The following is a 23,389-nucleotide window of genomic DNA, read 5'->3' as shown; positions in this document are numbered from 1 at the left end:
GTGTCATGCAGCGTGGGACTCACACTGGTCTGGTCTTGGTCCTGACTTGGTCTCAACCCCGCAAAGTCTTGGTCTTGACTTGGTCTCGATACACTCTGGTCTTGGTAATGACTTGGTCTTGGTTCTGGTCTCAACTACAACACTGGAATAATCATTCGGTTTGAGACATGATACCTACTGTACATTAAGCACTGAACTTTGTTAAAAAAGAACACTTTTAAACCATTTCTATGACAAACTAAATACGTTTACCCAAGTTCTGGTCATAGTTCAGAGAGCTTTATTGTCCCTCAAGGGGAAATATAATCTTCAGTTGGCGGTACAAAAGACGAAAAAACAATAAAAATAAAATAAAAAAAGCTGACAAGGCATGAAACATTGGCAGCACACAGCCAACTGATTCATCAAGAGCAATTTAATTGCTTATAAGTGGACAGTGTCAAATTCAAAATTTTAAGTGTCAAAAAACCAAGGAGTGATCGTACTGAAACTTTCATCTTTTATCTGTTACCTACAGTATTATGTGATACATATATAATATATAAATCATATATATAATGTATATGTGTAGACAGAGAGAGGTAGAGAGGAGGGCAAGAAAACGTTTCTGCTGCATTTGCAGTTTAACAGGTAGAGACATCAAGACATGGCACACAGACCAGTGTACAAATGTAGTGATTTATTATCTGTTATAGTGTGTACAGTGTGTACACATCAACACATGCATGTGGGTTGCACTTTTGCTCTGTGAAAAACCTTCAGATTTTCAGTGAATGAACGTGAAACAGCTATGCATGTTACCACTGGTGTTCTGACCTGGCTTCATCACTTTACCCTACTCACAGAACATGAAAACTCATAATGTGGCAATTAAAACTCTACACATCTTGATGTGCAGTTTGGTTTTAATGTGATAACAGTAATATCAATAACTGAATTAACTTCCTTCTCAATGAAATGAGACTATGGCTGAACCTGAAAATTGCAAATACGTGTTGACATTGATCTTCTGTCAGCTGTATTTATTTTCATGTGTAATTATTATGTACTTCACAGTGTGTAATAGTCAAAAGAGCGGTTTGAAAACTGGACATACCTGTTACTCACAAACACCTTCATTAGACAAACGGTGCAGTCATCTATACATCAGAAATGTCACGCTGCCTTAGTTAACAACTATATTTCTCATTAAGTATCTGTTCTGTGCACACTGTCCTATCCCTCTTGACTTGGGCTCTTTGTTGCCAACTGAACTGCTTGAGAAATACAGCATCCAAATGTACTCTACACTCAGACCACAACTTATTTTATAGTCTTCAGTGTGATTGATTCAGACAATCAGTGAAGACTTAAATAGGTTCTCCTATCTTATCTCAACATTCTCAAGCAGATTGATTTAAGGAGTATACTATGTATAACCATGACACAGTAGTGGGGCATAGTGGAATCTATTCAGAACAACAACTGTCTGTCAGGTGCAAAAAAACAATTAGCAGTAATTCAGAAGATTTTGGGTAAATGGGCCAAACGTGCAAAAACAAAACATGTATTTTATAAATATATATGACTCTAGGTCTGTCCACAGGAACTGGATATGCTACTCAGCACATTAACTCTGAGATGCCAGATGTCTGGTCCAACAGAGACAGGAAGTGTTTAGTACAACACTATCAGAAAGGCTAAAGGTTTGTAAGTACAGAATACATGTTCATCAGCAGCAAATTACAGCAACAAGAAATACACAATTCAATCTATTCACATACAGTATACTACAAGGCATCTATATTAACACTGTAAAACATATACACTATGTACAACATGTTCTTCAATCACTCTGTCTGACAAAGTGCTCAGTAGTTCGATTTTAGTTTGTACTTGAAGTCAACATCATAAGTAGGCTGGAGGATTCCCAGACCAGCACGGGATTGGTCGAGAGGTGGGGCTTTGATAGCAGGGTCCAATAGTTCCATTTCAAAATAGCACAGTACTAGAGTCAGAAACTGCTTGATCTCATACATAGCAAAAAATCTGCCGGGGCATTTGGTGACGCCGGAGCCGAAGGGCATGTTAAAGTAACGCAGCCGCCGGCCGCTGCGATAGAAGGTGGATTTCTCCCGACCCTTGTCATCCAGGAAACGGTCAAACTTGTACTCCTGTGAGGAGGAGGAGGAGAGAAGGAGAGAGGAAGATGAGTTTTCAGTAGGGCAACACAAAGTTAAGGGATTATCTGGAGTTTTTTCACTAGGTAGCAGGGGTCCTACCATCGCTAAAACAGTTTTTAAGGGAATTATAAGTGCAAAAAAAACAAATGTATGTATTGTAACCCTTGAATTGAATTAACATAGGGCTCTTACATAAGGATCCTCAAAGATTTCTGGATCATAGTGCAGCATGGGTGGATACAGGGCAATGACATCATCCTTCCTAATACGGTATGCTTCATTGTTGTCCATGTGAAGCAGGAAGTCCTCCTTGGCAACACGTACATTCATGGAAGCACTGGAAAGACGCATGGCTTCTTTTATGATGCTGTCTATAGACAGAAAGACAGAAAGTAAGAAGTTAGGTACATAACTCACCTTTACTTTTTTATATCTTATTTTGTTGTTGTTGTAATAAATATTCATTCTCCATCTTTGTCTTTGTGAGCTAGCTAGATGTTAACCCATATTAGGTTTTTTTATAACATTAATATGAGTTCCCCCAGCCTGCTTATGGTCCCCCAGTTGCCAGAAATGGCAATAGGTGTAAACCGAGCCCTGGGTGTCTTGCTCTGCCTTTGAGAAAATGAAAGCTCAGATGGGCCGATCTGGAATCCTGCCCCTTATGAGGTCATAAGGGGCATAAGGGTACCTTCCCTTTCTCTGCTTTGTCTGCCCAGAGAATTTGGCCCACCCATGAGAGAGAGTCATCACGGCTTTATGGTTAGTCAAGGCCACACACCCCCCCTCCACCTTGCCCCCCCCCCCTCTCCTCCTCAAAAACTACAGGTCATACTCATACTGGCACATACTAAGGACAGCTTATTGTGGGACTGGCTGTAGTGGCTGTAATTTTGCACCAATGATGAATTTTGGGAAAGAGACTTCAGATACAGTATTAGGGACCATTAAGGTCTATAAAAGAATCCAAAAAGCACCATGTCATGGGACCTTTAATTTAAAAAAAAGAAAAAAGTCCAAAATCTGTGCATAAACCACATTTGTTTATTGTATAATCTGATAAAGACAATGGCAGGTATAAATTTAGCAATCTTAGTTGACTTACGAGTTACTTCTTTTTTTCTAGTAATGTATTGGTAATCTTACCCAGAACAGGCATGTTGTCCAGCTGGTCCCTGGTCAGGTTCAGTGTGGGGTCGCTAGGGTCCACCGTCAGACCTGAATCCTCCAAAATCTTCTGCAATTCCTGTCGAGCTCCTTTCATAGCCTCGGGACTCCTGAATCCAGACACAGGAGCAGTTAGACATGTCACTGTCACTGCTTACGCTAGATTACTTTGTTTTCTACCTATGCAGGAATAAATGCTTTATCATTTATCACTTTTTCATTTAAACAGCCCCATGTGTCTAGCTTCCTACAGTGGAATGAAATGGTGATGCCTGGTTTAAACACTGTATATACTGTAGTCTAAAAAATACTGGTTCATCATAGCGCTGATATTTACATTAGATGAAAAGGTGCAGGAACACACCCTTAGATACTGAATGTTGCTCTGGTCTACTGATGTAACACAAGCCCTTTAAAAAGGCAACCCTAACCCCAGGCTATTTGCAAGCAAAGACACATGTTTTTGTGATATTAAATCACACCTGACAGATAACTGACATCTTAATTTTTGATTTATTAACAACGATAAAAAGCTGTTAGAGACTAAAAATATTATTTGTGTCACTCATCCCTGTAGTTTCCTTGAGTTCTTTCACAACTGCAGTGAAGTAGCTTGATGCTATAGCTCCATCTTCCTTTAGTTTGAACAACCTTGATTTACTCTGCCGTCAAATAGCTAATTAGTCCGGCTGGCAGTCGCCGACTGGCAACTGCTTATTTATTAGATTGAAAACACAAATTTTATTCATCCTCCCAGTCCTAGAATGTTTAAATGATTATTTGCATAGAAATTAACACAGGACTCCGAACCACTATCGCTTGTTGAGTTGAGAAATCTGTTTGTGGCTGTCTTCTGTTTCATTTCCAGTGAGCCCACTCACTAAAGAAAAAGTAAATCACAAAAAGAGTATCACTGTCAGCATACCTGATCATATAAAAGAGACTCCAGAAGGTAGCAGGCAGGGTGTTTGCCTGTGAAGCCCAGAGCAGAGCGACGTGGGTCCTGGCTTTGCTCACATCATTGAAGGTAGATAAGGAATCATTCAGGATCATCCTCATGGAGATCAGATCAGACATGTTCTCTCTCTTGGACAACTTTTCAGCGTGCATGGTCTTTGCTAGGTTCTAGACATTTGAAAAGAATAAAAAGACATTAAAATACTTGAGATTCTCTTATGTTAACCTAATATTGCTTTAAAAAAGAAGGAATAGCAGCACAGAGGCATTGTGGCATCAGATCAAGGCAGTTTCTAATTGTATTATCGTAGGAAAAGCCCACTAACCTCTCTGGCACTGTGGGCACTCTTGAAGACATGGATGGGGAGGCCAGCCACCAACGCAGGGAAGATCTTGTCAAACTCTTTGAAGTTCTCCAAAGCGTTGAGCACCAAGGCTTTCTGAGCCGCCTGCTGAGCCTGACACTTGTCTTCACCGAGCTCTTTACCAAACAGAGTCAGGTAGCCGGACTCAAACATCACCTGGAGGACAGCAGGACAAAAGGAAACCTGTTAGGACTCTTGGGATTGTTGTATTTAAGTCCAAATGTAGGGCCTGGGAGTTATGTAAATGCAAAGAGTATACAGTGTCCAAACTTGAATAATTACTTAAGTCTCTCTTGGGTACTTTTCTTATTTTTTCATCAAGTTGCAGCCATGACAATTGACTTGGTTTAACTAAATTTAGAAGTCAATTTTGTGAGTCAGTCTAATCCAGAATGTATCCACTATAAATTGTAAAGCCCTAGTCCCGAAGGTAGATTACCTCTTAAAGTTTCTTTGATAAATAAATCATGTATGCTTCCAGTCCAAAGTCTGGACCATATGACTGACCTTGTAGCAGAAAGCAAAGATGCCATCCACCTCCCAGTGGTCCTTGCCGGGGCTGAGTTTGCCCGACCTTAGCATGACGTCCTGGAGGTGGCCCATCATGGTCTCTATCAGGGAGGGCAAAGCCTCTCCCTGCAACGTCTTCAGAAAGGTTTGGTGAAGGTTCTCCGTGGTGTGGCCATGGCGAGGGTCAAAGCTGTCGTGGCCAAATGCCTGGAGAGAGTAGGAAGACGAAGTTTAGGACCATTGAAAGACTTACTGGGAGCATTTAAAATGTCCTACACGGAAGATGAAAAATATCCTTACCAAACGTGGTATGAATAATAAAAGATCAAATCAATATATTTACCTTGACAGATGTTGCAAAGTGGAACTTCCTCCAATCCAGGTGTCTCCCCTGTCGGATGACTGAATGGTAAGAGAAGGGGTCACACAGGAAGTGGATGTACTTGCCTGCGATCTTGCAGGTGAAAATATGGCCGTACTTCTTCTGGCGGCTGCGGAGGAACTGAAGAGGGTTGGCCCCAAACTGCAGAGCACAACCCAGGTAGGGGATGAAGCCGTTCTCAACTGCAGGCTCACCAGGTTGCCTATTGACAAGAAAGAGATAGCAGGCAATATTGAGTACAAGCCAAAACAAATACACAGTGATGGAAGGTCAATTTAGGTCATTTAGGTCAGCATAGACATGACAGCGGAGAGAGAGGGAATGACTTGCAGCAAGGTCTGCAGGTCAGTATTGACTGCACGGCCACTGTGGCGAGGGCTTATAACCTATGTACATGGGGCAAGTGCTCTAACAGTTCAGCTATCCATATTTTGAGGCTCAGTTGTTTGTCTAGACAGATAAGGGTTACTTTGCGAAGGAATTTTGATTATTTTTTTGCTTCTTACTATAACTGACGAATATTCACTAATAGTGATTCAGCCCAAAGCCAGGGAAGTCAACATGGAATTTGAATGCTCTTTGTCCAATAGACACCATGTATGTCCAAAATGGAAATATGTCATTTGCATTTTCACAGCCTTGTTTGGGACATGGGTGAATTATCTGAATCCACAAAATAGCCTATGTATTATTCAGGTAATCTGATGACCTTATACAACCAAATATAGTATGCCATGGTTTGCATTAAACTGCAGACAAAAGTACTATTCATTCATTGATGAATTACTTAGTAAAGTAAAAAAGTTTGGTGGGCCTTTTTTATATTCCTGCAACACAAGTCCAAACCTTTTGCAAACCAGGGGCTCTGCGTGTCATTGTCTGCGCTTTAACCCCTTGGCCACCTTTGGTCGAGGGTTTTAGGGTGTTGACCATGTAATTGCATGCAAGCCTCCCATGTTTGCTTCCCCACCCCACTATTGCCTGTCAAATAAAAATACAAAATGCCTACCAAAATGCTATAACAATAAATAAGTCCTACTGCACCCTTTTTCAGTGAGTTGAATCGTGACCCTCCCAACAACAACATTTCCAAAACATTACACACTAGTTACCAATGTTGTTATACCAGCCGGCCTGAATGTCAATATGAAACTTGTAAACACAACTCTTTGTAACATGTATTTTTTTACATTAGAAACTTTTTTCAGATTCAGTCAATCTGACCACAGTTTGACCACAGCAGCTGAGCAATGACACAATTGTGAGTCGACAGCATGCCAAAAAAAACAGAATTTGTGTAAAAACTTTTGTCTGATTAGCACACACTGCATGCATGGGTATGGCATGCACAGTGGCTACACAACAGTGGTTACATAGTACTGTATGTGTAGTCTTACCTGCGTCGTATCCCCACAGCAAGCCATAGAAGGCAGCAGAATCCCACCACTACTGCCCAGATCAGAGCGATGCTAAGGGTCATGATGTTGTTGATGACGATGATGAGCGGAAACTAAACGCCACTAGAGGTCCACACTGACAGGAACTGTGATTAACTAACTGTTGCCTGCTTCATTTAAGTCAACAGTCCTAGAAAAAAAGTTTTTTTAAAAATGGAATATAGATGCTACCCTAGGTTTCTGGAGTTTTCCAACCCAGAGACTATAAATGCATTGCTGGTCACTGAAAATGATGCAAGCAGCCTGTGGGAGGAATGCCGGTTCAACCTCGTGTGATGACAGGCAGTGAGTGTCTGGTTTTTATACCTGCCCCCGTCCAAAGGGCGGATTCAGACGATTGGTATGCTGTCATCACTGGAGTCAGTGCAAAATGAAAAGATTTCTAGTAATCGTCAATATCTGTTGTGCAACAAAATGAGCAAGGGGTTTATTTGCAATAACCCTACATGTATACAGAAAGGGAGGATGACTTTTTTCTGCATTTGTCAGCTAAAAACAATCATAACTACTAATGTATGTTCTGATGGTGATTGATGTTCAAATCCTGCAGTCAGGATTTAAGAAATCTGATCAGTTACTGTAAAATAAAATAAAATAATTCCTAGAATTGATCAACAAATCCATGTGGTTTAAATTGGCCTAAACAGCATAGTGTCTTTTAAAAGCCTAATAGAAAGACTCATCTCCATAACAAATCTTATATTTCATTTTGTGGTATAAAAAATCAAAAGGTTTTCCTATCGGGAATGTCCTTTGAAATAGTATCAAGTAAAACGATCTAGCAGGTTATCGTACTTGTATTTCTCTAGGAAATCGGTTTCCATGCACCTTGCATGTTTATGTGTGGTGTGTGTGTGTGTGTGTGTGTGTGTGTGTGTGTGTGTGTGTGTGTGCGTGTGTGTGTGTGTGTGATGGCCTTGACCGGAGTCCAGGGACAGAGATACCTGAAGGTCCTTGCTGTGATAGTGGTTCTGGGATGGCAAATAGATTCAAGGTCTGTGCCTGCTGGGCTCCTGTGTGTGTTGTGTGTGTGTGTGGTGTGTGTGTGTGTGTGTGTGTGTGTGGTGTGTGTGTGTGTGTGTGTGTGTGTGTGTGTGTGCGTGTGTGTGTGTGTGTGTGCAGGCGTGCGTGCGTGCGTGTGCGTTCTGTATGTAATAAGTGTGACCTGTTGAGACTTGCCATTATGCCAATGGAGATAATCCAGTTTTTCAAGAAAGACATCATGAAATAACAAACACATTAAAGAGAGCTTCTCCATCAACATGGAGACACTATCAATTCTCTAAGAGTAAAGCATGTTAAGATATTGAATACCTTCATGATTACAGGGATGGTGGTGCAGGTATAAGTAAAAACACTAGTACAAAGCATTTCTCAATTTTACAAGCTTGTTATTTTTGAAGGTAAACATGTTGCAACATGTGAGAGTTTGTAAACTTGATGGGAACCCTTATATAATATAATATATATATATATATATATATATATATGAATATGATGTAAGAATATGATCTGAACTTGTATGTTAACATTTTCACAAAGATATATCACAGAAAGAAGAAAAATCCCGAGAGCGTATAGAAAAAAATCTGAAAATCTTCTCTTGCGAAAATTGGCTAACAGAAAAGGATATACAGTATATTATTGATTTTGGTACTTTTGCAGTAAGGTTGCCATTCATAGTGCTGAATGCCCTTTCACACTCACTACTGGAAAGAGCAATAGTCCTGACAGCTTTCAGTAGAGGCCCTGATGCAGCAGGCGTATAGTATGCCATGATATCCTTGTATTTACAAAACCCGTGATCGCTCTACTTTGAGCACTTCGCTCAAGCGGAGCATCCTCGCACTGCACATCTAACTTCTCTTTTGGCCAACATTCAGGATCTAGGAATTTCGCGTCACGCATTACCTTTTCGGTAGTGTATATCCACAACCTTCCACTTCCGGATTGCCCCGTTGACGCTGGAAATTACACCGAATGTCCTTTTTTCGACTAGATGTCCGTTACCTTCTGCTTTCTTATTTTTGGCCTTCTAAACTCCGGTGGATTTCTGAGGACTATGCTCCTCAGATCTCTGCAGAGTAAATCCAGACAGCTAGCTAGACTACCTGTCCAATGTGAGTTTTCTGTTGCACGACTAAAACATCTTTTGAATGCACACACGTTCCACCAAAACAAGTTCCTTCCCGAGGCTGTTTTCCAGCCGTACCGGGGCTCCGTGCAGCGCTTAGCGCCGCCCATGACGATTTTGATTGGTTTAAAGAAATGCCAATAGACCAGAGCACCTTTCTCTCCCATCCTGGAATGTTGTGTGGACTAGCCAGACCTTTATCTGCAGTGCCGTGGAGGAAGGTCTGGGAAAGTGAGACTAGTTTTTTGGTAATGGTCGTGTGATGCACTTTCTCTGATGCCGACACGGGAAGAGGTCATCCGGTGTTGGCCACCTTGTATTTTTCAAAGTCTGGCGTACACACGCAGGTAATCTATATCAACAACAATGCATTTCCAGGATTGTTCAGGTGCAGTGGGAAAATTCCGCCAGCTGTCCCTCATTACGATGTCCGTTACCTTCCGCTGTATGAACTGGCCAGGCGTTCCTCCACGGCGCTGTGGGAGAAGGTCCGGCAATGCGAGACTACACGCAGGGAAACACCCATGAAAGTGTTTGTTTACAGCTGCAGGAGCTATAGTCAAATGTGGGGCCAGGAATAGAAACCATTCACTCAAAAACCTGCTTAACTCGAGTTAGCAGGCTGTCAGCTTCTGTCAGTGTCAGTTCTCTTTGTTGGAGTTGCCGAGAGAGATCGCTGAGCTCTGTGGGCGCATCACATGTCAGTCCCAGACTGTTGGAAAGTTGTCCAGATGTGATTACATCATCAGGTCCTTTATATTTGGTCCTGTCTCTGGAATCTCTGCTCATGTCATTTGATACCACCCAGCGGATGGTAGTATATATAATAGGTGGTGTCCATCTTCTTGTGCACCCTGCCCTAACTCCCACTGATTTGGGGGGAAACATAGTAAATGGAAGTTACGGGCATTCAAGTAATTTATAATACCCCTAAAATATTATAAATATTCCAATGATGTTTCTCTGTAATCGGTATCGTATTTCGAATATTCATGATCGACACACACTTGCTTCTGCTGTGAGACTTGAGGTCTTAGTTAAAACTGTAGTACCCCCAGTCCCAGTCAGCTCAGGCTGACAGGCATTATTTAGATAGCTGGCTGAAAATCTGACATGCTGGTTAGGTCAGAGATAAGTTACATAACTTGGTGTATTTCAACAAACATCTGCAGTGCCTTTTCAAACAAAGCCTGTTTCTGCACGTCGCGATTGCTTCGCTTTGTGGTATTGCTGCTTGCAGCTTTCTTAAGATTAGATTAAATTAAATTCAACTTTATTGTCATTACACAGGTACAAGGCAACGAAATCCAGTTTGGGTCTAACCAGAAGTGCAATAGCAGTAAGTGCAGGATATACACAATGGTTCCATAAGTGCAGGACATGGATAAGTACTGAATAAATATCGAAATGAATACTATTATAAACAGAATTTTACAGATAGATTTGTCCTATGAATCTAATATATAGATAACAAGTATTATGAACAAGATTTACAGCTGGATATGTACTGAATATAATATATACATACATACATATATATACATATATATACAGGTGGATATTACTATAAATAGAATTTTTACAGGTGAATTTGTACCATGAATATATATACAGATGGCTATTACTATAAATAGAATTTTTACAGATCGATATATAAAATAAGTTAGGCTAAAATGAGCAGTATGACAATGGATTTAAAGGTAATACAAATAAAGTTTGGGCAGAAGCTATCCGAATTAAAGTGCAGTGGAAAGGAATTGCATACTACAGTTAAAGTACGGTATTGCAGATGTATATGTAAACAATTGGTACTGTAAAGAAACAGTCAGCAGTGCAAATTGAAACACCAGTCAAGGTAAGTAGTGCACGATGCAGATATAAAGTGCTCATATTATGCTCATTTTCAGGTTCATACCTGGATTTAGAGGTTGTACCAGAACAGGTTTATGTGGTTTATTTAAAAAAAAAAAAAAAAAAAAAACACTAAATTTTTGTTGTACTGTACATTGCTGCAGTTGCTGTTGAGCTCTCTGTTGTAGCTCCAGAGTGAGACACGTCACTTCGGTTCCATCTTTGTGGGGAGTCACACACACGCAGTAGCAAGGTAAGGACTACTAGCCAGTCAGAAGCAGAGTATGAGGGCGCGCCACGCTAGCAGCTAGGCGAGCATTATGACGTGTGTTACAAAGTGACGTTCACGTTCGTCACAGAAGTAAAGGCTGGACTACAACAGAGCTGTTTGGAGCAGTTGGTGAACATGGTAAGTCCCTTTGGGGGGGGGGGGACTTCGGGCTTTTTCACCTTGTAAAGCTATAATGTACACAAAAAGTTATATAACACATTAAAGGAAAGGGAAAAAAAGTCAAAAAGCATACAATGAGCACTTTGAGAAAACAAGAAAAACAACTTCCCACTCGACACTGAACAATACGCCTGCCATGACATGGTTGCATCACACAGCCACGTTGCAGTCACGCACGGTCAGATACACAGATGAAACACACTCTGGCTCACAGACAGAAAAAAAAACTAAGAGCACACGTGAACATTAGGCAAGGTCTAAGACCAACTAAACAGGGCACCAAACAGCTATAGATTTATGATATTTTACTTTGAAAAAAAATTGAATATGTTTCTATTTTAACTCCATTGTACCCTAGAATACCTTACACAAGGCCCCTCAAATCACTTAAAAAAGCATTGTTCTTCTACATTTACCAGACCAGATTCACTGGTCACAGATGTAGAAGCATATTTCACTCACAAAATATCACAATTGAAATGGGAAGCATTATTGTTCATTAAATGATCAGGCATTATATTACAGTTAGAGCTCCACCTTGCTGATTAATGCTGATAATGCGTGATACGTATTATCTCAGACAGATGCAGCTAACTGACTGTGTCAAGGTTAAGGTTTAGGGTGACAGGGCTGTTGTATTTGTCAGTATAGTCACTTGTCAGTTTTGTTATCTGGCAATCATATCGTAGTTTAACCTTTGCACCCATCTCAGAAATCAGCTGGGTATGAACACTGAATATTGAATAATTGAGCAAACAGTAGAAGAAAAACAGGGTTTCCAAGAATGTCTTAATGACAACTTTTAAGTTCTCTCCAATAATAGTTTGTGTAGTCACATTTCTGAGTGTGTGTTGTGTGTGTGTGTGGGGGGGGGGGGGAGTCCTGGGGGGCTGGGAAAAGAACAAAAGACAAAAACAAATCAAACAGTCCTTTTTGTGCGTGTTTGCGTAACACTCTTAGAGATAATTGGGCTTGTGGCAGCATGAACAGAGGAGGAAATGTTGCGACAGTGGAGGAAAAGAGAGGTTATGAAGAGTGGACAGCCGCCAGAACTTTAGCCTTGTTTTAGACAGATTTTAGATCGATTTTTACAACTTTGTAATCAGCTTCATGGTATTAAAGAGCATAAAAGAGAGATCTTGTGTACGTCCATGTTTTAACAAGGGTTTGTGTTGATCTGGGCACATGGGGTTTAACTTTATAGTGTTATTTGGCAAGTGAGTTATAATGCATCTCAGGTGACGTTACGCATTAATCCAAAAGTAATGTAACAAGTGGTGTTAATCATGTTCACCAGTGAGTAATTTAAGCTATGGTGCGTAGTTGCTGTCTCCCCCATGAGGAATTCTAAGTAATGACCACAACACTGTCGGCACGTCCACGTGATACAAGCCTTCTGTGATCGTGCACAGCCCCCACCCCTCCTCCAAGGGGTGGGGGCTGTAGCCAAGGAGGACACAGAGGATTAAAAACAAACATGGACTCTTCAGAAGAAGAAATTATCTTCACTCGAGTTTCTGCGTGGGAAAGTCACCGGACGCCACAATCTTCTGTACATAAATAGAAATCCAGAGAGAGTTGTGTGGAGCCGATAGTCTTAATTAACTTTGTGGTAACTCATTTGGCGATGGCTTTTTTTGACTAACTACCCCCAAACTGCCCATGTGTGCTGAGTGTAACGCTTATCAGTTCAATTTCTTTATTTTTGATTTTAGTTTTCTAAAACATTTAGAAAAATGGGTCCAAATATCCAATTTTTTATTATTTCCGCATTGATAAATTCAAAAACTGTTTTCTCCAATTTTCAGTTGTTATTCAGAGGATCAGAAATTTAGAAAATTACAAACTTGCATCTGCGCTCTAATTATTCAATACTGCAATGATATTGAAAAACTGACAGGTGTGTGCGATGTTATTTTTGAAACCAGAGAGGTTGAAATGTCCGTTTATGAAAATAGCCGCCCATGTGTCAACGTATTCAAAGCCGCCGCTCGCCGTCTTTCTCCGTGATGTCTCCTCTTGTGCCCTGCCTCGCACACCTGGCTAATAAAGAGCCCCAGACAGAGCACCCCGCAACGCTCTGATGCCCCGAGTGGACAGGTGGTACTCACATGTGTCCAGCTGATCAGTAGGACCATTCTCACAGTCAGCAGGGGGACAAAAAGCAGATGCTGAAAACACACACAACACACACACACACACACACAACACCACACACACCCAACACACAACACACCACCACACACACACACACACACACACACAACACACACAGACCCTTTGATACAATCATTTATTAATCAGGTAATGCAAGCAGATACTGATATCAACTACTGGCTGGCGTGGGGAAAAGGTCTTCCCAGGTTAATGATAATCACTAAGCCGCAATAAACAAACACCGTAAACGGACTGTACAACCTTGAAACTCCTGATAAACTACAGTAACACATGCAATTAATACCTGCATGCTCCAAAAGTTGATAATATCTTATATATATATTCATTATATATATAACTATTAGTATTTTATTAAGTAGTAACATAATAATACTGCATGCTCAGTGGACAACTATATATATGTCATATATAATTTTTATATGAAATCTATCACAGGTACTTTGCTTTTAAGGAAGTAATCAAATATAAGACCTCTTTTGCTCTGTAACTGAAGACCATTGTCCAGGATCATTCGACAACTTTATAATAAATCTGCTAAACAAGAAATCAATTGAGAGTTTACCAGACTGAGACAGGTAATGCAACTTCAAAAACTTTTTTGTTGCTGTTTAAAAGCACACTGGGCAAATGCTTAAGTTATCGTTAATGTTCAAAGATCACAAAGACCTGTAAAAAGGAAATCACCAAAACAAACGGGAAGATGTTACAGACCAGATATGCTAGTAACGACGATTCCTCATGGCAAAGGACGTAGATTTATTATGGCAAACATTTCTTGAATTCTACTTTTGATGGACCCAAAGGACTAAGGTTTTGTACATGTTGGATTGGTTTGCACGAAAAACCATCTAAAAGTTGTGGACAGTGACTGAACACAAACTAACAGTAAACTGGTACAGGCCATATTGCTACTACGAACTGTAATCCTACCATGCATCATTGGCACTGACGATAAGTTATATTAATACATGTGACTATTGTGTGGTTCTGGCTTGTTAATCAATCCAAAGGGAACAAAGGAAAAACCTAACCCTTATCCAAATGTGAGAAATTAATGTTTTAATGACAAAAGATACCATATCTAGAACATGGTGTCTTGCTGGATCAAGTGGACTGACACAAACGTCATTCAACAGCACATAAACCTCAGAGTACAGTACATATTGCTGACCTCGAAACTTGTGTACCTTCCAATGCTATCCTGCCTTATCTGGATCCTGATAATGGTTATTTTCAATACACTGTCTATTGTGTGTGTTGTCCTTGAGTCCTACATCAATACATGCCAAATGGAACAGAAAATAGAATAAGCTGTATTGATAACTGTTCCTTAAATTCACAAAACTGTGTGAGCTCACTTTCAACTAGCAAATTTGTTCCAATTTACACAAAACGGAGATTGGCATGAACAGCATAAAGTATGTGTTAGTTTCAGTTGCATGCAGTTCAAAAGTGTCTCTGGACTCTGATGTGTCTGCCCACCCTATACTTTACTAGTTTATTCTGTATTCTGTTCTGCTTCTTTACTGCTTAACCCTAACACATTTACACCATATGAACAGCAAGACAACATTATATAAACACTTGAAATAACAGTGTGCTTCCCACTCAGAAATGTCACCACACAATCTAACATTAATCAAAGAGTGAAATTACTTTACACTACAGTATTGGTGGATTCATGAGGACTCTGGTTGACTGCTCCTCAGACCTCTGCAGGGTAAATCCAGACAGCTAGCTAGACTATCTGTCCAATCGGAGTTTTCTGTTGCACGACTAAAACATCTTTTAAATGTACACACGTTCCACCAAAACAAGTTCCTTCCAGAGGCTGTTTTCCAGCCGTACCGGGGCTCCGTGCAGCGCTTAGCGCCGTCCATGATGATTGCGATTGGTTTAAAGAAATGCCAATAGACCAGAGCACGTTTCTCTCCCATCCTAGAATGCTGTGTGGACTAGCCAGACCTTTCTTTGCAGTGCTGTGGAGGAAGGTCTGGGAAAGCGAGATTAGTTTTTTGGTAATGGTCATGTGATGCACTTTCTCTGATGCCGACACGGGAAGAGGTCATCCGGTGTTGGCCAGCTTGTATTGGTCCTGCCCATGCAAGTCTATGATTTATAGACCAGGCCTGCCGCTAGCCACCAGCCCTCTGTGTCTTTTGTTTGTTACTCTGCCTGAAGAGAAGATGCTTGCACTGTTGGTTAAACTATATTGTACCATTATACTGTTGTCTTGACTTTGCGAGTCATTGACGTCTCCACAGTTCCAGTTGCTCATCCTCAAAGGGGTGAGAGAGGATTGTTTAAAATCAGTATGGATAAAATGGAATGTATTTATTTGTGTTTATATGTAGTTTATAACCATGAATCATTGGGTGATTTCAGACCCTTATGAGGAGGACTCAAGCCACCCTAAATTTTATACTAATAATAAAAATTATAGTAAAAAAAAACTTTTTTTTTCTTTTCTTTTAAAAATAAATAAATGTACGTGCTGTGAGAGGTTACAAACTAGCCTATTGGTGACAGAAGAAAAACAATTGCAGCTTCAAAGGGCTTGAAACAGGATTAGTATCCTGTGCATCTGTCTCAGCTGCTATGCACCTGTAACCCCGTCAAGAAAACGGTCGACAATAACGTAATGTTGGCCAATCGGAGGAGGTTGTACCAGACTCCCGCCTTTGGCTGAGTTTCGCTCTAATCTGTCAGAGGGTAAGCAGGAGACGTAAGTGAAGTTTAATGTTGGTAGTCCCCAGAGAAGAAGACGGTAATTTTCATGGAGCAGATTATAAGACAGGTTGACACATATGCAAATCAAATTATTACAACATTATGAAGTGTCAGGTTTAGTTCCATCATAGTGTTAATAGTGTCAAAAAATGTTAGCTGACATTGTTGTTCAGTAGCTAGCTCAGAGGTTATCGGCTAATTAATTTACTGATTAAGCAGGGGGGAGGGGGGTTGGGGGTTGACACTTTAGCAAGGCACTGTATCATCTTTGGATCACAGAAAACTAATTGAAAGGCTTAGGCAGTTCTCACGGGTAACAGCTTTTCTGTCACTTGATCCCTACATGAAACTGCTGCTCTTTTGTTTGGTGTGCCACTGGGTTCTGTCTTGGGTCCTACATTATTTGCATTGTATATTCATATTATTAGCAAAACACAAAGTATATTATGTAATTGTTAAACTGATGATATTCAGCTGTATGTCGCTTTTAAGCCTGATGCGACTGACAAACTAACAGTTTTGACAATTGACTGATAATGGTCTTGCTGCCATTAATGACTGGAGTGCTACTAACTTTTTTACAGCTAAAGACTGACCAGATAAGACTGTTGTCCTTATCATAGCTTCAGATAGCGTAGATTCCAAGGTTCCAAGGCTCAATGCATTAGGCCCTTTTCCTCAGCTGTTAATCTTAGAAATCTTTAGTTATAGTAGGTCATGGACTTTGATGAACATGTCCACTCATTGATCTGTACACGTTTCTTCCGTTTTAGAAGCATTGCCATACTCATGTCTATTACATCACAATCTGAGCTAGACAGGATCATTCACGCTTTTATATCTTTATGGCTAGAGTACTGCAATTCCCTTTTCACCTGCCTCAGCAAGTCATCCCTGGACAGTCTACAAATAATCCAGAGTGCTGCTGCAAGGGTGTTGACCAGGTCCAGAAGGACCATTCACATCATGCCCATCCTATCTTCTTTACATTGGCTTCCCATCAACATTAGGATTTATTTTAAGGTTATAGCCCTAACCTAGTTACCCTAACCTTCACCCTAACCCAGGCACATCTCTGACCTGCTCCATCCTTTGACCAGTATCACACTGGTATCGGAAGGTCCTCTGACCAGGGCTTACTGGTTGTCCCTCATGCTCGACTAAAAACAAAAGATGGTCTCTGTTGAAACCTTTAAAAAGCAGCTGGCCTTTGTCTCATGTTGTAATTTTGTGCGTTTTTAAGTTGTAGTGCTGGTTTCTTTTAACAATTTTGCGGTCTTATTTTTTAACAATTTTACTCTTGTGAAGCACTTTGTGACTTTGTTCTGTTAAAGGTAATGTACTACATATACTCACAAAGAAATACATTACATTTCATCCCTACTGAACAGTCATCAGCTCTCTGACCCCTTTGAGGATGTGCAACTGGAACAGTGGAGACGTCAACGACTCCCAAAGTCAAGACAACAGTATAATAGTATAATATAGTGTAATCAATAGTGCAAGTACAGCATTTTCTCCTCAGGTAGAGTAACAAAAAAAAGACAAAACTTAGACAGCTGCATTCCTTCAGTTAGCGGCTGTAGCAACTCAAATTCAGCCAGAACAAATCCGTGAGTCGGGGGGGTCACAGAGGGCTGGTGGCTAGCAGCAGCCTTGGTCTATCAAACATAGACTCGCATCATGACCATTACCAAAAAACTAGTCTCGCTTTCCCAGACCTTCCTCCACAGCACTGCAAAGAAAGGTCTGGCTAGTCCACACAGCATTTCAGGATGGGAGAGAAACATGCTCTGGTTAATTGGCATTTCTTTAAACCAATCACAATAGTTTTGGGCGGCTGAACGTAGCAACGGTGCAAAACATGCTCTGGAAGGAACCTGGTTTTGGTGGAACGTGTACGTTCAAAGGTTGTTTTAGTCGTGCGACAAAAAACTCAGATTGGACAGATAGTCTAGCTAGCTGTCTGGATTTACCCTGCAGAGATCCTGAGGAGCAGTCAACCGTGGTCCTCAGAAATCCACCGTTTAAAATGCCAACACAAAGAAAGAGGAAGGAAACAGACATCTGCCCAAAAATTAGAGATGACCGGCGGAATTTTTAACAATCCCGGAATGAAACGTCGTCAATATAGACTAATCACAACAGCAACAGGTTGGCTGATCCGGTGGTCCCATGGATAAAAATACTAATGTTGATGGCGCTGAATGATGAAGTATCTCATAGTCCCTGATAAAACAGGTGTGTGTGTGTGTGTGTGTTGTGGTGTGTGTGTGTGTGTGTGTGTGTGTGTGTGTGTGTGTGTGTGTGTGTGTGTGTGTGTGTGTGTGTGTGTGTGTGTGTGTGGTGGTGACACACAGTGGGACATTCTAAAAAGGAATCTACAATTCTGAATTCTGAATTCAGCTAATTTAAACATTTGATTTAAGTCAAAGCCATTTCTTAAAGAAAATGTGGAGGTGACATGACCGAGCTAATCTTCTGGTGGATCATGGTATCATACTGCGCCCTAGCGGACTCTCAGAGTATTGACGTGCTTGCAGAAACTGTGTGGACTGGCAGCTGGAGAGGTGCTAGCGTGGAAACATTGAATTTCCCCATAAGTGATTCATAAATTAATCCTTATCAACTTAAATCAAAGGTAAAAAAAAAAAAATCTAATTTTTTTAATTTCTTCATCTTGTAGTATATCATGGGTAGAATAAGACAAAAGATAATTAACCTCTTATTCTTTATATTTTTGTGAAAATCATGTTTTGTAACAGACACTAACTTTCTAAAGCCGGGGGCAATCATCAGGTTAGTTCCCTTCCACATGTCAATCCCCTGGATCCCGCTGTGTGGTCAAAAAAATGAATATTATTCCATTCTAAGTCAGATTTGTACTCATATTTTACTGGTTTTTCCAAATAGGGAGCATCAAATCATTTAAGACAATGAGAAAAGCACAAAGAATGTGAAATCAGCTATAAAAGAAGAACAGTTTAGCAAAGTTTTATACATATAACATGAAGAAAAAGCAATGTGATGCTATAGTGGCGTAACAAACAGAAATATGTGTCATTCAGTGTCTAACAGCATGCCATTACACTGCATTGAAGTCAAAGCAATGCAATGCAATACAATCAAATGTCAGGATGTATGCCATAGTTTTGTGTGTGGGTAACAAACATTCTTCTCCAGAAACGACCTCCTACTTCATACAAATCAAAGACACAGATTTTTACAGGACAGATTTTGTGAAGAACCCTGAACTAAGAGTCCTTTCAGTCCATCAGAAGAGTTATCCAAGAGTAGCCGTCCCACTTTAAAAAGCAGCTGGCCTCATTCCTTAACATGGCCACACATACTAGCTTAACCCCAAATTCACTAAGCATCATTAACACTGGCGAATCGTTCAAAAATACTATGTTAAATGGAAATCTTTTCAGCTGGGGGAATTGTAACTCCTAACATGCTGCCATTAGAGGCTGATAACTTAAAGAAAAGAGAAAGTAGCATTTCGGCAAGTTACTTGTTTCGCTTGTTACTCGCCATCTTAGACGAGATGATCAGTGTTGGTTTCATCTCTCATCCCGCACAGAGACAGCACAACGATTGAATGCAGGAAACTCCTAGTCTAGGGCCATCACAAGTGAATAAAACACAGCCACTTATAGACAAGCATGTTTGCATTATTACGTACTGGCATTGCTAACAACAGAAAACCCTGCCTCGGAAACCTAAAAAAAAAAAAGACGAAGAAAGAAAAGTGAGTCAGGTTGTTGTGGACCGACAGGACTCAGTTCATTCTTTAAAAGCTGAAACCCTGAACTCATTTGGCAGCAGAAATAGTAAAATAACATATGCAATCATTTGGAGTTTCAACAATCAATGCTTTAAAGTCATTAAGAGACACTTGTCTGTTAAGTAGATGCAAAAATAAAAAAGAAGCGTGACGTTTCCTTTCCATTATTAGTCAAAACGATTTGAACAAAGTCATGGCTACATCTCCTTTACAGACAAGTCTCACACACACACACACACACACAACACCACACACACACACACACACACACACACAAAGTTTTCAACTTTAAGGCTAAAATTAATATTAAAATAAAAAAAACTTAACATAAGGCCAATGATTCAACGTGCGATTTAACATTTAAAAAAAAAAAATTATGATAATTGCTACAGTTGTTGATGAGTACTGGGATTAATGGATCAATGATCATTACCATTAATATTAGAATTTTCTGAAATACCAGCACATCGCACCAAGGCATAAAGATATGAATCTATAAAAATAAATAAACCTTAACAAAGTAAGTTGTGAAAAAATATATGACTTAAATATGGATAAATAAATAAATCAATAAATAACATAAATAAATTTAACTGAAAATCGAAATAAAAAATGAAATAAATACATAAAATAAATAATAAATTAAAGCTAGGGAACACACTCACTCATCCAAGGCCTGTAACTTCTTGGCGCCACCCCTCATCATCCTGTCACATTGTCCATTGTAAATGAAATGAAACCGCTCCACATCTGGACACGGGGCTCTGCCCGGCACCACTGTGCCCTGTGCTTTAATACACACTGCCGCTGTAACGCCACGGTGTCCATTGTCCATAAAGTTTTTTTTAAATAAACCGCTCGGCACATCCTCGAGGTTCCACAGGTCACTACTACTCCCTATGCTTAGAAAAACTACATACATCCTAACGTCATGTGTCCGTGTTGTCGAGAGGGCTTCAGATGAACCACTCCTTCTTGCTCTCGTCGATGGTTTCGGTGAAGGCGGGGTCATTGACGATGATCGCTGCGTCAGCGCAGTCTGCCGAGTCCGCTCCCTTGGCTTCGTTGGTGTGGTAGGAGCCTTTGTGACGGAACATGTGACGGATCACAAACACCATGATGCACAGGACAGTGAAGATCACCATGGAGATGATGCCTGGAAACAAAACAAATGAGCACTTCATTTATAACAGAGACGGTGTAGTAACTTCCTGTATCTGTGACACGTTGGGTTTTGCAGGTCCTGACTGTGTTGATTCCAAGGGGAGAAGTGAACATGAACACATTATTTCACCCCAAAAGGAGCAAGTTAGGAAGGTCCCTAGGATCCCTAGCGACTACCTAGGGAGGTGTTCCAGGCACGTTCAGCTGGGAAGAGGCCTCGGGTGGAAGGATTATATCTCCAACCTGGCCTGGGAACACCTCGGGATCCCCCAGTCGGAGCTGGTTGATGTGGCTCGGGAAAGGGAAGTTTGGGGTCCCAGGCTGGAGCTGCTGCCCCCGCGACCCGACATCGGATAAGCGGACAAAGATGGATGGATTTCACCCCACAATCACCCAAGTAAATATCTCTCAAACATTTGGTCACTAAAATGGCATTTTTCAGACAAACAAATCAGGAGGAAATTAACTTTGTTTAAAGACTGTTTCTGTCTCAGGTCAAACTCGAGCAAGATCTGGCAACGCAGAGGAGCTAACATCAGCTGTTGTTTGTGAACGCCCTAACAAAATTATTCTCTGTAAGGCTAAATAGGGCTTTTAGCAGTGTAAATGTCGGATGTTAGTAAAAACATGTTAATAATTTATACAACTATAACTTGTTATTCATCCACAACGTTCACTACACTTTTAAACGAGGTCAATGCTGAAAGGAAACCTACGCACTTGGGTGTCTGGTCTTTGTAGTAGAGCTGGAACGATGAATCCATTCTTTGTCAACTATTGCATTTATTGCCAATATTTTCTAGGTTCTTTACGCTGTGACAATAAACGGAATCTCTCAAGTTGTGGACTAATCAAGACATTGGTGGAAACTATCTTGGATTTTGGGAACTGATTGACATTTTCTCTTTTTCTTTTTAAACACTTGTCTGACATTTTGTAGACACACAACTAATCAATGAATCAAGAAAAATTACCAACAGATCAATCCGCAACTAATGAAACTGTTAGCGGCATCCCTACTCATTAGGTTTTAACAGTTTTAAGGACGGTTCTAAGCTGCAGCTCTCAGACATGGTAGTTCCATTACATTACATGTCATTTAGCTGACGCTTTTTATTCAAAGACTAGCAATTGCTATATACTGTATGTCAGAGGTCACACGCCTCTGGAGCAACACGGGGTTAAGGGTCTTGCTCAGGGACACATTGGTTGATAGATTGCAGTGGGATTCAAACCTGGATCTCCCACACCAAAGGCCTGAGTCATATCCACTGCACCATCCCCACCCAGTTGGAAGTGAAATGAGATTTACCTCCAATTATGGCAGAGTTGCGATCCACTCCATCGCCACTGGCCTCGTCCTCATTAAAGGGAAAAACAGCTCCAGCTGTGGACAAACATTTGTTATCTGTTTGAACTCATGCTTTAAGTTGTTGACTTTGTTCTCATGAAAAGGTTAAATGAAACTGTATGATCTGTCTGCCTGTGTCTCTACCTGCTTCTACGTGCCAGGGGTCCATAGCCGAGGCCATGGGGGAGATGGTCAGGGGTGAGGCTCCACAGTTAGATGGGACCAGAATCCCATGGGTGCTGACGGGTGCCGCCAGTCCTGAGCGCAGCGCCGCTTTCAACGGCGCCACGCTGTTCCACTGAACCCTCGACAGACAGCCCACAAAGCCCGGCGTGTTGTAGCGCTCGATTAGGATGGGGTCGATCTGTCCAGTTTCTATAAGAAAGACCCAACAAAGGCTTTATCTTATTTAACACTTTTAAACTGTTGCAAAACTAACCAAGCAACTGAAACCCTTTCCAAACTCTAAGCCCAATGTTACCTTTTAACTAGGGAAGTGTATTGATGCCACACCAGAAAAAGGAAAACAGATCAGTATCATGTCATAATGTTTAATTACATTGTTTTAAACCAATGTTTTACACGTTATGACAAGATATTTTCATGTAATCGCAACATACAAACTTATCTTCTTATAACGTAAAATGTTTTGTTAAAATGTGATAAGTTTTTGTTATAACATAAAACAGTAACTTAATATTCAGGAAGCCAGTTTAAACCATTGCCTAATTACAGAAAGGGGA

The 23,389-nt window shown here is 40.6% G+C and overlaps 2 protein-coding genes and 1 long non-coding RNA gene across 3 annotated transcripts in view; 1 reads left to right on the top strand and 2 right to left on the bottom strand.

Annotated features, from left to right (window-relative positions):
- The first annotated feature begins 1,231 nt into the window (after positions 1-1,231).
- Positions 1,232-20,143, top strand: LOC116699674 (uncharacterized). The gene is made up of 3 exons (XR_004334474.1): positions 1,232-1,319; positions 16,944-16,951; positions 20,130-20,143. It is a non-coding gene; the product is annotated as an uncharacterized LOC116699674 (long non-coding RNA).
- On the bottom strand, positions 1,349-7,345 carry cyp7a1 (cytochrome P450, family 7, subfamily A, polypeptide 1). The gene is made up of 8 exons (XM_032532343.1): positions 6,941-7,345; positions 5,505-5,745; positions 5,159-5,368; positions 4,613-4,807; positions 4,255-4,454; positions 3,309-3,439; positions 2,355-2,533; positions 1,349-2,153 (listed from the first exon to the last, which is right to left on the bottom strand). The coding sequence occupies exons 1-8, from the start codon at positions 7,021-7,023 to the stop codon at positions 1,851-1,853; spliced, it is 1,542 nt and encodes a 513-aa protein (XP_032388234.1). The 5' UTR covers positions 7,024-7,345; the 3' UTR covers positions 1,349-1,850.
- cntnap2b (contactin associated protein 2b) overlaps positions 19,219-23,389 on the bottom strand; it is a 29,509-nt gene continuing 25,338 nt past the window's right edge. Inside the window, 3 exon segments of the mRNA XM_032532381.1 lie at positions 19,219-21,287; positions 22,608-22,682; positions 22,791-23,021. Coding sequence (XP_032388272.1) covers positions 21,088-21,287; positions 22,608-22,682; positions 22,791-23,021 — 506 coding nt within the window. The 3' untranslated portion in view covers positions 19,219-21,087.

The sequence above is a fragment of the Etheostoma spectabile genome, chromosome 12 (assembly GCF_008692095.1).
Source record: "Etheostoma spectabile isolate EspeVRDwgs_2016 chromosome 12, UIUC_Espe_1.0, whole genome shotgun sequence".
NCBI classification, from domain to species: domain Eukaryota; kingdom Metazoa; phylum Chordata; class Actinopteri; order Perciformes; family Percidae; genus Etheostoma; species Etheostoma spectabile.
This window is presented reverse-complemented; position numbering and strand designations above follow the sequence as displayed.

What these genes read in the sequence shown, in the direction of transcription:
- cyp7a1 (XM_032532343.1), bottom strand. Translation starts at nt 7,023, where the DNA reads ATGACCCTTAGCATCGCTCTGATCTGGGCAGTAGTGGTGGGATTCTGC. An exon ending in GCTGTGGGGATACGACGCAG is followed by an intron (nt 5,746 to 6,940) that starts GTAAGACTACAC and finishes TCTTGTCAATAG; the next exon opens with GCAACCTGGTGAGCCTGCAG. An exon ending in ACTTTGCAACATCTGTCAAG is followed by an intron (nt 5,369 to 5,504) that starts GTAAATATATTG and finishes TACTCTCTCCAG; the next exon opens with GCATTTGGCCACGACAGCTT.